Below are 16,917 nucleotides of genomic sequence, written 5' to 3' on the forward strand. Positions count from 1 at the left end.
ATATGAATTTGAGTGTACAATATCCTTTGCTTGACACAAATATATAACAACAGGAGAGACTTCACATTATAACCGAAGGTCTCTTGAGATTCTCATAACTCCAAATTAATTAATTATGACTCTTCAAATATTCATGTCTCAATGCATGTGAATGACACATGTCATTTACATTACAAATTAAACTTAAGTGTCCTTTTCAGCTGAAGATGACAATAACAATAATAACGTCCAAGTTTTGAGAGATAAAGATCTCTATCGCAGCTACAAACTTTAACAACATTCACACCAAAAGGATTTATCCTGTATTTATACCAATCTATATTTGTGAAGTCTCCCACTGTCGGCTGGTCAAGTAGCCAAATACAATTTGAAATAGGTCAGCACTAAATATTCCCACAATGAGGAGGAATGAGAAGTAGACCACAACATCAAAGCTAGGACGAAAAATATCACCATACATGTTACATTACACCTTGCATATAAGAGACATGTAATTTAAGTGCAAACACCGAGGTTGGCCAAACCTAGAGTAGAAACACCATCAAACTTTCAAATCAAGTCTCTGAAGCCAAAAATCTTGTGCAATCTAAAATGAAAAAAGCTTAGTACATTAATAAATCATTTTAAGAAATGCACCATCAGAAACTGTCATGCAAAGTAATGTGAAGCGTGCATTTTACGCATAGACCACTATCATACACAGAAAACTGCCAAATTCACTGTACCTCATTCCAAACCATCAAGACTTGAAATAAACATCTTCAAACAGTCTTTATTATCATATCAAATCAGCATACCAAATATGCAAAACAAAATACTCAAACACTAATTACAAAACACAATGGCAAGCACAAGTTGACATCAATGATAACCATACAGATCCAAGCATACTAATTTCTTAATTTAATCAATCAACTCCTTCTACTCAATTCCACAACAAAATAAAACAAGGCCAAAATATTGAAAATCATCAACATCTAAGTCTGCATTTGAACTTCACATATTGGAATCATTTGGTGAATCGTAAGAGAATGTGCCATATTTTTCCCTTGCAAGTTGAACTCTATCCATGTGCTCTCAGCTTTCACCACTAAACAAATCTTCTACTCTTCACAAATGATATCTCGTATTTAGGCAGTTTGAATCTGTATGTTCTAACTATAAGTCTCGTTAATCCTTCCACATTCTTGATGTGAAAGGCTGATCCTGCTAGCAGCATTCATAATAAGCTACTAAAATTATTTTCCATTGCAATCTGATTACCTTCTATGAATGTGAGTAAAAAAGGAGTAACGAAAAAGAAAATATCTTGCATTGCAATTTTCAAGTTCTCAATGATTTTCTGAAAACTTTCAGAAAAAAAAATATGCATCTCAGAGAGAAATTGACAACTACCAATTTATTCATAAATACAATAATTTTCAGAAATAACTAGCACTTTTTACATTAGAAACTTTGCAAATCCCCAAAACTCCATTGGCTCTACATTAGCAAAAATGTGTAATGTCCCCATTTCCTAGGTCAGTATTTTTTACAGGGATTGGCCTACTATCAAGGTTCCCACAGGCTGATACTGTGGGCAAGGGGCCCTTTTGGGAAGTCTCTGTGGCATTTTTGGAACTCAAAGTCAGTCGCCTAAGCGGTCCCTATTTTTTAGGAGACTAACAATTTGCTTGTTGTCCACTTAAAGCTTGTGGAGTGCTACAAAGGTTTTTAATGGGCCATTTCAAATGTTCAAGACAGTTTCTTATTTTTTAGGACAGTTCCTATTTTAAAGGAGGGAACTGGAAGTTGGTTTACTATTTTTAGTCATCACCAGGAGACCAAGTGCATAATCAGCTTTCAATGGAAGAGGTTAGGTGGATGGTTTTAGAATAAAATTAAAATATTCAAGTATTTAATTAATATTTTAATTAAATATAATAAAGTTCTTTATGAGGAAATAAAAATGACTTTTTAATAAAGTTATAAAAGTAGCATTTTAGTATTGAAATAAGGAATTTAAGTTACATTTTAATTCCCTAGAGGTGGACACCACATTGGAGTGAATAAATAAACATTAAAGTGGAAAAGCTTTTATTAAGAAAAAAAAATACAACCATAAAATTAGCGTTAGGGTTTAAGGAAGCCTAAAAGGGACAGTTGGGCTGTCATTTTGACATCTTTGGCACTCTAGATCTCTCAAAGCTAAGATTTGGCAGGAATCATTTGTAAAAATCAAATACCTAATAGATTTTGATGCTTTTAGGTGTGGAATATCACCCAAAGACATCATTGCAATTTCACACAGGGATTGCATTGGGCTTCATATGAATTATGTCTACATGAAATTTTACGGACTATAGGATAGAATAGGTGATCATTTTCAAATTTCCTGGAGAGCAGATTTGATAGGGCTATGTGCTGATTTATTAGTTTATAGGCATTGATTTAACGCAAAATCGTTTACTACTCCAGTTGTATTATCCCTGAGCAGGCTGTACCATTGTTGGCTGCAAGTTTATTATCCGAAGGAGAAGCATTAGTTTACAGAGCAGATTCAGATCGAGAATTCACCATAGAATCAGATCGTACAGTCTCAAACACCAAAAGGTATTTCATCAGCAAAATATTGATTTCCAGCTAGGCATTGGGCTTGGGATGTCTGGCACTCCAAGGCATCGGAAGGAATCTAGGCATCGGTGCATTTCAAAATTATTGAGATATTGGTTAGTACGGCTAAAGAATGATCAGATCTGCAGTTATCATGTTCCGAATTATATCACCTCAAAAAATGAGGCGTTGGAATTTGGGTATGTTCAAAAATTACATTTCTTGCAATTGAAAACTCTGAGCTTGTTTAGCCATTATTAGTTAGCTTTCAAAAAAAATCCTTGTTATGTTCCAACATTTTTCATTGTATTTTTTTAACACAAAAAAAATCAGACCAACTTCAAAAACACAAAAAATCAGAAAATCAAGGAAAACTGGAAAAACATCAGGATTGGATTCAGATCAGGGGTGGAATATTACAAAATGTTGCTGCAAGATGATATACTAACAATTATTAAACACTCCAACTCGTGAATTGTTGAATGATATCTCAAATCTCCTTTAGTAAAATGAACTAATCATCAATTATTTTCAAACTACCCTTACAAAGATCTCCAATCCACCTTTAAAATCTTCTTCCATGTGACACTAATTCATCAATTTGTTGTGTTTGAGGGTCTTGATCTGGTGTTGGTGGTGAACTTGTTCTTGGCTCTAATACTAAATTTACAAGATGAGAAATGGAAACTTCTGATCCCTTGTTTCTTGCCTTCAACCTTGCTTTTACTTCACCATGCTCTTCGAATACGTATTTTGTATTTTCTGTAGAAAACTTCATAAACTTGATAGTCACTCGCCTAATTACAGGTCCTGAATTAGCCTCCAAAAACTGAAAACCATCAGCTTGTTCATATTTAATATTTTATTTGTGATAAGAATGGCATTTTTAGCAATAATGTGCCCTTCATCATTCATTTCTAGATTGGTCCATCTTTTGTATTTTTTTTTCCTCTATGATCAAGCTAGAGACTACACTCAAACTGTTGTGCAACCATCAGCCTCCCTTGTTTAGGATTTTTGGAACCATTCTGCATTACCTGTACTTGGCACAAGGATCTCTATTCATGGCTGTAATTTCTTGGTAGATTAGAGGCAAAAAAAATTAGCTAAGCAGGAATAAGATAGTATGTTAGCTATTGCTTCTTCAGAAATTGGGAAGCTGCTTGCAGGAACGAGTGCAGGAAATTTCACCTTCTTAGAAACAAATTTCAAATTTTCATGTCTTAAAATTCCCTCAAACTTTCCATTTTTTCTTTTATTGAACATTTATAATTTGCCTCTCCTGTATGAGGACCAACCTCTATCTCCTGTTTGGTTGTCTTAAGCTCTTTCTCTGTGGAAGTATCTCTGCTTGTTCTGCTAGTTTCATTTCTAAAAATCCTCTAGAGCCATCCATCACTGCCTTATTCATCCAATCCTCGGTAATGTCATCGCTAACTAACCAATTAACTAGTAATGATGTTTGGATATTTCCCCTTGACTGAACAAAGGGAGAAGACAAAAGATCTTCACCTAAATCAACCAACTTGTTTGCAAATAGCTCATATACGAATTCTTTTGGCTGATCTAAGGTCATTTGGCTGTCTACTTCTGCAGGTTTCATCTCACCAAAGTAATTTGCCAAAATATCTCAATATCTTGCAGATGTGCAAATTCGCTATCAAGTCTCTCACCCTTATGCTTTCAGAGTTGAAGCATTTACCCTTGTGATGAAATGTGGTTAGACAATTCAGCTCCCATGCATGTGGCATTTAAGGCATTTGTGCATCTATATGGCCTGCTTTGTATTAAAAAACTACCACCCATTTTTTGTTTCTTCCAACAATGCTCATGTGCAACCAACAGATGCTACAATACTCCATCAAGATGATTGATGGTAGCAAATTAGATGAACCAATTTTCCCACTCAATGGTAACCATTCTTGTATGATCTATTATTCAGATGTGGTTTTCATTCTCCAAATCCATAAACATTGGCATGGTAAAAACATCATTGACTCTTTTTAAGTGCTTCAACCCTTATTTGTATTTTAGTTGTGGATACAACAAGAAAAAATGTCATTTGTTTGGACCTTTTTTGAACCTTATAAAAGCATTAGCCTACGCCAAAGGATGTATTAATTATGATATCATATGGAAAGCAATGGTTTCAAATAACTTCGTCAACAAGGAATGGATGGAGAAGCTGCTAAGATGACCCCAGTCAATGTGTCTCTTTCCTTCACAAACAAGGTTGACAAAGTAAAATATCCAATGCTTGAAAGTCCTTTGCTTCTATCTAATATATCACCTTGTTGAGCATGGTAATCATCACATTGAGTTCTTCTCTGAAATTATTTTAGTACATGTAATGTCCCCTATTGGGACTTTACTTCATTTACCCTAAAATTCCCAACCAAGGTTTGCATTACAGTAGGAAATGGCAATTTACACAGTCTTTGTAATCCTCCCCGCCAGGAGGTTGCCAATTCCCAATATTAACATACATCACTGGGCTTTAAATAAAAATAAATCATGAAACAATTAATGATTCATGATACATTTGACAGTTAACATATTTAAGCCCAAGTTCCTTACTTCTCTCCTAATCATTAACCCTAAGGAGGAAGGTGAATTACTTGCCATAGTGTGCTTGGAAACCAATCTACAAGTAGGCTCCCTCAAGGTTTTAGGAACACATGCTCGTACCCATATGGAGACCTCTCCCTCAAGGCTTCAAAGATACATGACCTTACCCTATCTAGGAATTCATCTACCTTGTGAGAAATTATTTCGACTCCCTCTAACAAAACCAAGCTATCCTCTTAAGGGGATATAGCAAGTGATTAAGGAACGGGCAAGGAGCGTGTGTGTTTATTTATTTATTTCTAATTTCCTTATTATAAACCGATATTAATGCTATAGTGTATATATATATAATGTCCCCTATTTAATTTGATAATTAATTGCATATGACCCCGAAATTTAATATTATTATCTCTTAGGCCCTTTTTCAGTTGGTAATATTTTGGTTGTGTCGACACATTTGAAATCCTTTGGGATGTTTCTCAGAGCCATATAAAGGCAGAGTTAGTTATTGTGATAGGTATGCGAATTTGATATTTTCTTTGTATGTGCGAATCCCTATTGGAGTTCAGTTTGTTTGTCATTTCGAAGGCGAAAGATCCTCCTTAATTGGCATTCGCAATTTTGGTGGGAGTAAATCCTCACCCTATTTTGCTTTGCTCTTAGTGTAAAACTATTGTAATCTAAAGCGTTATCACTATTGAATACGAATTCTCTTGTGCATGTTGAGTCCATTAGTATCTCTCTACTTGTATTGGTCATTTCATCAATAATAATAATATTCCCAGATACTCATCAGCAACACCATCAAGATATTCAAATTTGAGCCAAAAGATGAAATCTTCATTACCCCACGACATTGGTAAGCACCATGTGATGGTGTTCAGAAGTAATTTGAAGGGGTAAGTTTGCAGATTGTACAGTTGCAGAAGGACTATACGTTCATATGAAGCAATTTGGAGGTTGTGCGGGGGAGGATTGGGTTTTTCGTATAGGCATCCAGTGCTATCACCATATGAACAAGAGAAAGTCTTAACGGGTAAGAGAGAAAGTCAATGGGGAAGGCATATACGAGACTGTATGGCCTAGTATCTTTGTTGTACAAAGTAGACAATTCCATCATTAGGTAACATGCCACAAACCGATTGCACTCGGGCAGATATGAAAAACCTCTATTACTGCAAGAATTGTCTTTAGATGAAGACTTCACAAATTTTGCCCAATTGTTAACTCTATCTTGAATCTACCAAAAAACGAATTGGGTTTTCGTTCAATCCACCAAGAAAGGATATCCTAAAGGTTTTCATCATCAAGTTTCTAAATTGAAAGCTAAAAGCTCTCAAACTCTCCAAGAGAGAATAATAAACCAAGCATATTCAGAATGAGACTCTCCATGTTCTTAAATAGCATATCCCTGTAACTCTTCATTTCCCTTCTACCAATCTCTCATTTTTCCTTTTGTTTTTCTCTTTATTATTCCACTTCAAATTAAAATGATTTCATTAATTCTCACCAAGCTCCACTAAAGTCATCTTATTACTTTATAAAATAATTTTAAATTGTCATTAGATTTGATACAATTTGATGACTTAAAATCTAATTAATCAATTGACTTCTAGTGTCCCTATAAAGGGGACATTAAAAAGAATGAATTGCAAAAAGTTTCAAGGATCTTTGGAGAGGAAGACAATCGAGTGGACATGTTGAACAAAGAATAAATTATTGTAAATCAGCCTAAGTATGAAGAACCAATTTGAGGGCAAACATACTGATGCAAGAGGGAAGATACAAGAGGGAAGATACACCATAAACTTCAACCTCGTAAAGCTATCGAGGGTAAACAACAATCTCCATTCAAAGATGAAGCACACCAGGTTGTTTCTTTCCCAGCTTTTAATTTTGAAAACTATGAAGATTGCCATTTCTATTATGGAAAATTAGGAACAACAACTTGTTTGTGGATCAATCACAAACCAAATGAATGACCTCAATAGTTGATTTTACATGATGTTCCTCAATTAAAATGAGGCAACAAATTTTTTCTTAGAATACAAGGAAGAGTTTGCAAGAATACGAACTATCACACAAGACTTGTTATTACTTAACATTTTGAGAAGTCATGTTAGGTCATTCATATATATTTGCCTTTTGAGTGCTGGTCTTTTAAATTTTTTATGTAGTGGGAATAGGTTTGTATTAAACAATATGGTTCAAGAAGTTAGGACAGGTTTTATTTTGTTCTATTTTAGTTTAGATGTTCTTTTCAAGCACAATGATTGGCTTAAGAGTGCTAGGAGGCGCTTTTAGTTGTTTAAGTTTAGTTTGTTAGAGCATCAAGATGTCGTAGATCTGCCTTGAGTCATTTGCCCCAAGAGGTCTAGTGGTTTAGTTATTCTGATTGCTTTAATTTAGGTGTTCTAGCTTTGGTTAGTTTAGTTTGTGGGATCCCAATTTGCGAAGAGGCAATGTGTTCATAAAACACACTTTGGCCTCTTCTTGTATTTCTAGGATATCTCTCTATGAAATTCTCATGAATTGGAGATTGATTCCTAATAGCTACATCAAAGGGTGTGACCCTTTCATAAGAGCATTAACAAACAAAAGGGCGTGACTTCCTACGCTTAAAGGAGATATAAACGAGAACTTCACTGGAGTGGCATTAAATGGAGAAACAAAAAAATGTTTGATGACAACAAAGAACTTAATCTAGCAATAATTGATCACAAGGCTATGAGAGAGAGTCTTCAATTAAGGAGGAACCCCTAAGGACACCCTATTGCAGTGGTAGTCAAGCGAGAACAGCTATGAAAGCACCCTATTGCACTGTGAGGAGTAGAACTGCTAAGGGGATAGTACCTTCCCACTCCTACATGTTAGGGGACTATTGGAGAATCATAGTTAACTCCAACCATAGAAGAATGGAAGATTATAGAGGGAGAATTGCAATATTAGGGCACCCTACTATGCTTCCTTACTCTACATTTCTATAATTAGAATTCACATATAATATAAGTAGAGCATAATGATGAAGATATATTCTTTACTCTAACTCTTAATTATCTATGAATAATTTTATATACACATACATATATTCGTATGATGGCACTGTGTTCATGTAGTGAATGCAAGATTTAAGTTACAGATGACATAATTAAAGAAACCATTTATTTGGTAAACAAATCTACTACAATTGTGATTACAAAGCACTTATTGATTTTGGCATGTTTGAGGATAACTTTGACCCTATTGCTACACTTAGATGATCTATCATTGGCTTCGAAAGGAAGATTATGAAGCTATTGTTGGCTGTCTACATAATGAACCTGGTATTTCAAGTTTGATCATCTCTGAATCAATTCTATGCTAAGGTATTTAATCTGCTTCGTTGTTAATTTCATTGTGTTTTCTTTGTCTATCATTATTCTTCATTCAAATGTCAAAAATTTATGAACATTGTAAACAACATTGAGATAACCATTGAACAAATTCAAAAATCAGAACTCATATCAGCAGAGAGTTCTTATTTGCATTGTCATGTGACCTCGTGATTGCTAACATTCCCAAAAAAATATAGCGGTTTTTTACATTCTGCTAGTCCACTCATTATCACTAGCTATAAATACAAATCAAGAAATATCTCATCATACATCTCAAAAAGTGGATTATCAAAAGATACCTCTAAATCTATCTCAAAAAGATTGAAAATTATTCCTGTTTACCTAATGAAACCAATCTTCATACTAGCACTACTCTATTCTTACATTCTCAAGCAACTGCTCTAAATCAAAATATTCTTGAAGCCTTTGAAGCACATCAATTGTCAGTTTGATTTCCTTTGTCCTTTTTTCATTCTCTTGCTACCTAACATGTTTCGTAGGAGCAAGCTAATATTTTGCCTCCAATAGTGTCATTTGTCTACTTTCTAATGAGTCCTTTGTTGACTTCGCTCAAAGGTGAGCTCATCAACCTTTATCTTCATTGCCTTAGATAATGTCAAGGCCTTAATGCAATTCGATGGCCACATCTCTCTCTCTAATTCTATGCAAATAGGTTGACTTCAATGTTTCCAATCCACTCTTAATTGTTTGTATATCAGCAATAGTGATAAATTGTTCAAGTTGTTCTTTCTTAAAGTAATTCAATAATCCTTCAATGACCCTTTGTATGCTATCCAAGTTCCTTATAAAATCTAGTATTATGCAATACTGAACTTCTATTAGAAACGATCCAAAAATCGACATTCTCTTTTAAAACACACCTTACAATAGAGTCAATTTGAAAGTCGCTCTAAAGGGTTTCTTGTAGGTCCCACTTATTTTTTTAATAGGCTTCACGTAGTTAATCCAAGTATTCATTATTAGCTTCTAGTTTGGAATTTCCAACAAGTTTAATCTCATCATTAAGAACTTCTAAATTAGTTGTATCTTGTAAATAGATTTCAACAGTCATTCTAGAGCTCCACCAAACATGATTCTTGAGTTAATATATTTTCTTCTTCACAAGAGTGCCTTAAGTGCTCTTCTTTCTTGTGATGTCCCCAATTTTTTAAATGTAACACTCTAATTAAATTAACTAATTAATGGGTCCCAAAAATTAAATTAAAGTAAATAATAAAGGGCCTTTAGTTAATAAATATGGGGGCCCAAATTAATAAAGTAAATAAAATAATTACTATTCTCGGCCTGTTGTAAATCTCTAGATGCTTCTTGGAGGCCTTTATAAGGGGATGGTCAGGAATCGTAATGATCATGGATTGGTATTGATTTCTCTTTAATTTCTGACAGCTGAAGGCTGAGGAAGATTGTTCATAGTTTTGGAGGTGGAAGATCCTCACTATTCTACTTACATAGTTTCGGTCGTCCAACGCCACCCTCTTTTGCCATTGGAAAATATCATATTGGTATTTCACTTATGCACCAAAGTTGCATATATCTATTAGCAAGTCATCATTCGGCGATTGGTCTATATTTCCTTAAATCTTCAACAAAGCCATTGTAATCTGAATTGCTTAACCTAAATTACTATTACTTTATCGTCATCGCATTCTTGGCGACTATCTTTCTTGCACTCGTATTGTGCTAATTTGTCAAGTTGTCTACATTGGATGCAACGAAAGCTCCATAATAAATAAATACTCTTCCAATCCTGAGGCAATCGATATTGTATTTCCTGATTCGTACGATTTATTCATATACAAAAGTGGTGCATACCTATTCATGTGATCTGAAGTTTGGCAATATACATTATCATTATTTGTAGCGTTAAATGTTCGTTCCATGCTCATATCAGAAGACAAATACATAACTTTGTAAGGTCTAACCGAAGCAATGCGCATCTAAAATTGACCATAGGCAGAACTCTCGTATGGCAAACTACTGTATGCCTCTTGTAACACCATACGGGATACTATATCCCACTATACAATCAGCCTTATTCAAACATTGTACGTCATTTTTCTGGTGTCCCTCTTCCATACAACATACTCACAAATCACCGTACATCATCAACTACATACGGCCTTCTACATTATCGTATGGCCTCCTTTGCACAATTTGTAAAGACTTCTCGGGTCAACCATATGGACTGTTTGTCCACTGTATAGACTCCTGGTGTCCATTGTATAAGCTACATGAACTATCATTTAACTGAGGGAATTGTCAAGTCTCGAATCATCGCCTATAGACGAGTACAGAACATTACATTTCTCCAATTCTAACTCTTCAACTTCAAAAAAAATGAAGCTATATTCTCATCTTCCTCATGCCCCACAATGACAATTTATTTCATATTCTCACCATTAATTTATTGGAATAAACATTTAGTAGTAGTCAAAAAATCATCTTCTTTTTCAGCAAGTGGCATAAGAGCACTCATCGTCTTCTTTTCAAAAGCTTCCTCAAATTTCTCTAATTTCTTTTATGATTTTGTATCTAACAGTGTTTGCACTTGTCCTTTGGTTAGACCTATGACCTAGCTCCCAATATCCTTTACATTAGAAGCAATGTTTATATCTTCTAAGCTCAATTTTTGTATCATCATTCCTACTAGCAATAAGAAAAAGTCTTCTCCTATTCAACTGTCATTTCTATTCTTAAGTATCATTTCAACAATTTTTGCACTTTTTGACCACATTTTTAGCCAAAGCACATGAAATTGATGAGACTTCTTTATCATCCTTTCTCATAACAACCAACAAAACTAAAAGGAGTGGCCAAGGAATATCATCACTTCCAATAAAAATCAAAAATTGTCTACATGTGATGTTACAACATTTCCCTCATCATTCATACTGACAGTAGCAAACAAATGATGCAAAAAATTAAAAATAAAATTGTAGTATTTTGAATTGAACATCATAAGACAAACTGATCATAGCAAAAGTTTCCAAAATTTTTACACTTTAGCAAAAGGAATCCTAATATCCTCCAAACCTTGAAAACTTTCCACAATCAACTAAAGTATTTCCTTTATGATATTGTGGCAATATGGAGTCTTTGGAGTTGTTAATCTCATAATTTCAATAAAGCAAATGGTTAGCTGCAAGTTTCACATCCTTATCTGGGTGTCTCATAATTTGTAGCTTAACCAAAGCAATAACTGATGGATTCATTGCCTATCTGAAAATATCAGCATTTGACTGTTATACATGGGCAAATAAGCCTTCACTCAAAACTATTGAGTAGAACATCTTTTGATTGGGGCAGCTACTCAAATTTCTTCCCTGCTCTATAAAGTCTCATTCCCAAATTGGCTAATGCCATGATTTTATAGGTTAAAGAAGCCAAGGCTCAAAAAAACGAAAATCTACGACTTAAAAAATGGTAAAATCAAAGCATGAAGTGAACATCTACAAAAGGTGTTAGCTTCCCAACAGGCTAGCAATACCACCAGCCCCAATACCTCTGAAGTAACCTCAAACCATTTTATATTTATTTTTCAATATAGAAAATGCAAAAACAAGTTTGTGCACTTTCAGATCATCAAGTTACCAGTGTGGGCAAGGTGATAACATACAATGTTTGGACAACATACTCTATCTAGATGAATGCATTGCTAAAACGTAAGGACGGCAAGATGACCAAAGCACGCAAGCAGTACAGCAAACCCAAATCAACACCTCTTTGGCAAATAAGAATGCGAAGAGAATGCAGAGTCACTAATAGATTACAATGAAATTTGTTCAAGCCAAAATGGTTAATTACATGTGGATCCACCTAATACAAGCTTGATATGCAAAGGGATCTAGCAGTGAACCAACCAAGACCTTAGATGATAAATGCATTAACCAGTGATATACCATCCAATTTTACAATATCTTGAACGATAAGCAAGAGAGATTTTCCACAGCAAGTCAATTTGTGATATTGCTATCAAGATTCAACTATGTAGAGTTTGACTCTGAAAAACTATACAGTTGAATCTTGATATCAATATCAAATATCTTGAACATCAAATTCACATCTCTCTAGGCAAGAACCTACAACACAACGATAAGTTGTGAGCCTCTCATCTGGGAGGTTTTGGGTTCAAGTCTACTCGAACTTAACACAATAATAATTAATTTCAAGAAATAATAATAAATAGTCAAGGCTTCAGCCCATTACCCATCAAAACAAAGAAAAAGAATTCACCTCTCTCACATCTCTCTAGCAATAATTGTGTGCATAAAAGTATTACATTTCTATAAACCATTATTCTTGAGAGAACCCATGGAAGAGGGAGTCTCAAGCGTTGGCTTATAGCTCTCTATCTATGATGTGCAAAGGCTATGAGATGGTGGCTCTCAAATGAACCAAATTATGCAACCCTTGCAAGGTACACCATAGAACAAGAGATTCAAGGAGTAGAGACAAGAGTGCCAAAATCCAAGAATCTAGAATAAAATGCAATGCAAATGCAAGCTATTCTAAATGAAATGCAAAATAACAAAGAGAACTAAGCTAAAGCATAAATGAAACTAAGATAAAAAGTATGCCATAATGTAAGTAGAATGAGAGCTAAGCTAAAATGCAAAAATGCAAGAATGCTCCAAGTCTCCAAAATCACCAAGAAAACCTGCAGCATAACAATAGCATGAGAGACTACGATTTTTGAATGAGGAGAGAGCTCTCCCTTTTAAAGAAATATAGACAGTAGAGATTAAGAGGCAAGATGAATATAATCAAGGGTGGAGAATACATCTTGAGTGATCCATGTACACAAGCATCTCAATCAATCACAATTAATGGTTGACTTTTGAGAGGGTTTGAAATTTGTGGAGAAGAATTAAAGTTATTTTTAAAATAGAAGATTCCTCTCACATAGGAAATTGTGCATTCATGTGTAGACAAAAATGCCTTTTCTTTTATTTCTAAAATAGGAATAATGCTTTATGTGTGCACACTTAGGATAAGTGGGAAGCGAGGATTTTTACTTAATTTAAATGGAGTATGTTATTTTAATTAAATAAGAGACATGGGATAAAGTGGTCACACCATAGGTTATAATTGGATAAATAGATTTTTGAGGATATGATCAATGATAACCAATGGATAAATTAAGCAAATATGTTAGAAAGGGGGCTCATAGTCCAAATGACCATTTTTGGGTGATTACATGTGGATCCACCTAATACAGGCTTGATATGCAAAGGGATCTAGTAGTGAACCAACCAAGACCTTAAATGATCAATGCATTAACCAGTGATATACCATCCAATTTTACAATATCTTGAACGATAAGTAGGAGAGATTTTCCACAGCAAGTCAATTTGTGATATTGCTATCAAGATTCAACTATGTAGGGTTTGACTCTGAAAAACTATAGAGTTGAATCTTGATAGCAATATCAAATATCTTGAACATCAAATTCACATCTCTCTAGGCAAGAACCTACAACACAACGATAAGTTGTGAGACTCTCATCTAGGAGGTTTTGGGTTCAAGTCTACTCGAACTTAACACAATAATAGTTAATTTCAACAAATAATAATAAATAGTCAAGGCTTTGGCCCATTACCCATCAAAACAAAGAAAAAGAATTCACCTCTCTCACATCTCTCTAGCAATAGTACCATCCAAAGTTACAAAAATATGAGCATGGAATGCACTATGTACAACTAAAAATTATTTTGATAAGAAAAACTAGATTCACGCACTAATAATGTTATTCCAAATCATAAAAATGATAATAAAGTTATTCAAAATAACGAGCACAATACTACATATACATAAGTAAGTCCATATGTCGTGAATTGATGTTATACCATTCATGTGGACTCAATTAATTAAAGTGCACTAACAAAGACTGTTTAAGGATGGTGTAGCATATTGATTGCAAACTTCCAAACTCACTAAACATTACTCAAAAATATCATATCATACTGTTTGGTTCTAAAACATGTCTTTCAAGTTTCATCCACCTTACTTAATACCCCAAACCCTTGTTGGCCACCATTTAACTATAGAATAATAACATTGTTGCAACTCAATATGCAGAAAAAACAAATCCTTCTAAAATGACTCTGACTGTTACTTTTTTTAAGATGTATAACATGAAATAAGAGAGTACAACCTTCTCAAAGCTCCAAAAATCACTCCTAAATTCAAGCCAGAACTGGGACAGCAGGCAGTAGATAAACTTGTATACCAAACTCTCTCAAACACATCAAAAATTCCATTATCTACAAATTAAATTAAATAGCATTCAGCACAATAGTGATTTCAAGATGAAATAAATGATAATACAACCAACTAGGAGGATTTTCATCACCGAAAGCTATTTGTTCTTAGACAAATAGGGAGAAAACACATTCTCTCATCAAAGCAAATGAAATGAATAAGCACTAACCCTTCTTTTGAAAACCAAAAACCTCTTTTAAAACCTTTTGAAAACAATTTTTTTTTAAATAATTTTCTTTTTCCGCCACCTTTTTGAAATTGCCTTTGTATTTTTCATTTAAAAATTTAAATCTTTTTGTTATTTTTCCAAAAAAAAATAACCATTTGTTTTATATTGTTTATGAAAGAACAATTTTCCCTTAAATAATAATAGAATGTATTCATATGACCACTTTAACACCTTAAGCCTAGCGACACTTGGAACACATTTTCAAATAATTAGACATAAGTAGTCATTTAGTTAGCTACATTCTGATATCAAGCTATGTAAAAGTTAATGCTCTCCAAGTAGCGTAGAGCATTCCCGGATGAAGAAAGTTGTGTAGTGTTTGAATGCATTAAAAAAGGGGTAATGTTTCAGACTGAAAGTAAGATTCGGTTTGGTCTTAGTAGGCTTGAAGATGAAGTTTTTCTGTTCATCAATTGGCCTTTAAAAATGCTGCCGATGCCGACGTTTCAAGCCGTGTCGCTGTTGCGGGTGCATTTGAATTGTCTCTTCTTATTTCAACCAAACATGACCATCTATAGAGGTATTTTATGTCCTTTCAAGCTGAATGGTGACATATTCATATCTACTTCATTAATGCTAAGAAAATCCCTTACGTATATCGATCAGGTCATCATTTTGAGCCATATAAAGCGTTTTCAGGCTTCGTACAGGAAAAAATGCTCGTGTAAAATCGATTTCATCATTAATTTATATACATGGTTGTGGACTAGAGAACACGATTCCTATTCGGAGTGCAGATGTTTATTGGATTACAGGTTACAGCTTCGCATACATATTGCTTGCAAAATACATTAGATGCCAAAAAGTTGCAAACACGATAGCATTGGATGAAGCACATAGTAACAGCGAATAAATGATATAAAACCTAAATACAACATTATATACTCAAGTGTAAAAATGCAGTGCGGAAAGACTGATGATGAAAAGAACAGAGTGCATACGCGGAGGAATTTAAGCGAGCGAAAGTAAGCTTGTCGCCGTCATTAATATCCAATAAAACACTGCATCCTTCTGATGCCACTCGGGGGTCACTCCTTCCCTCCATTCTCTACCTCGGTTTCTCGCTTCACACTCCCCCGTCTGAACGGCTCGAGACAGAAATTTACACCGCCAGAAAGTTTACGCAATAGTTGTATTATAGAAAGCTTCTCACTTCATGTGAAGTTTATAGGTACGAATTATACAGGTAGAGAACTCAACAAATGGAAAAACAATTTTAACAAGAGCTCTTTGTGAGCAGCCTTTTGGATTTATAGTAGGTTGTAGTTGTCAGCATGTAGTTTGTTTGTAAAAATTTAATTGTAATTGACATTTTTATAATTATTAGTTCCTACCGAAGGCAGGATAAAGTGAAATGCTACTTTCCATTTCCAATTAAAGTATTCAATCATATTCTTTTATTTTTCAAAAACTTTTAACTTTATATAATTCTAAAATATATTGATATTTTACTAATTTGTAGAAAAGTATTTATTTCTAATCTTATTCGTTGCATCCTTGCTACAGTCATGAGTTAGCTTTTATTTTTTCACTTTAATTTTTTTTTTTGTTGGAACTTTATAGCTACCATTAATATGATAGACAACTCACTCAAATGAAATAAATAAGTTTGACAATATGTAAGAATATCTTTGCTACCATTAATATGATAAGACAACTTGCTGAAATGAAATAAATAAATTTGACAATATGTAAAAATATCTTCTTCATGTTTTGACATATGTTTTCTTGAAAAATTAAATTAAAATATATTTATCCTTAAATTTAGACTTTTCTACAATGTAAATATTTGGAAAATCTAGTTTTATAATGTGAATTAGTTTAACAAATAAAAGAATAAAGCTTTATATCATTTTTTTCTATCTTTATATT

At 33.9% G+C, this 16,917-nt stretch overlaps 1 protein-coding gene across 6 annotated transcripts in view; it reads right to left on the bottom strand.

Moving 5' to 3' along the window:
• Positions 1–16,363, bottom strand: part of LOC149542861 (eukaryotic initiation factor 3 gamma subunit family protein) — a 236,684-nt gene extending 220,321 nt beyond the window's left edge. For 4 of the 6 annotated variants that reach the window (XR_016355539.1, XM_089797773.1, XM_089797776.1 and 1 more), the window contains exon 1: positions 15,987–16,269. Coding sequence is in view for 4 of the 6 variants with exons in the window: in XM_089797773.1 (XP_089653899.1) it covers positions 15,987–16,090 (104 nt within the window). In the remaining 2 variants the exon portion in view is untranslated. Of the gene's footprint in view, positions 1–15,986 lie in introns of all 6 variants that reach the window. The other 2 variants (XM_089797772.1, XM_089797774.1) reach the window with 2 other exon arrangements.
• Positions 16,364–16,917: the final 554 nt, after the last annotated feature.

This window comes from Cupressus sempervirens, chromosome 8, assembly GCF_028749045.1.
Source record: "Cupressus sempervirens isolate cs-2001-9-10 chromosome 8, ASM2874904v1, whole genome shotgun sequence".
NCBI classification, from domain to species: domain Eukaryota; kingdom Viridiplantae; phylum Streptophyta; class Pinopsida; order Cupressales; family Cupressaceae; genus Cupressus; species Cupressus sempervirens.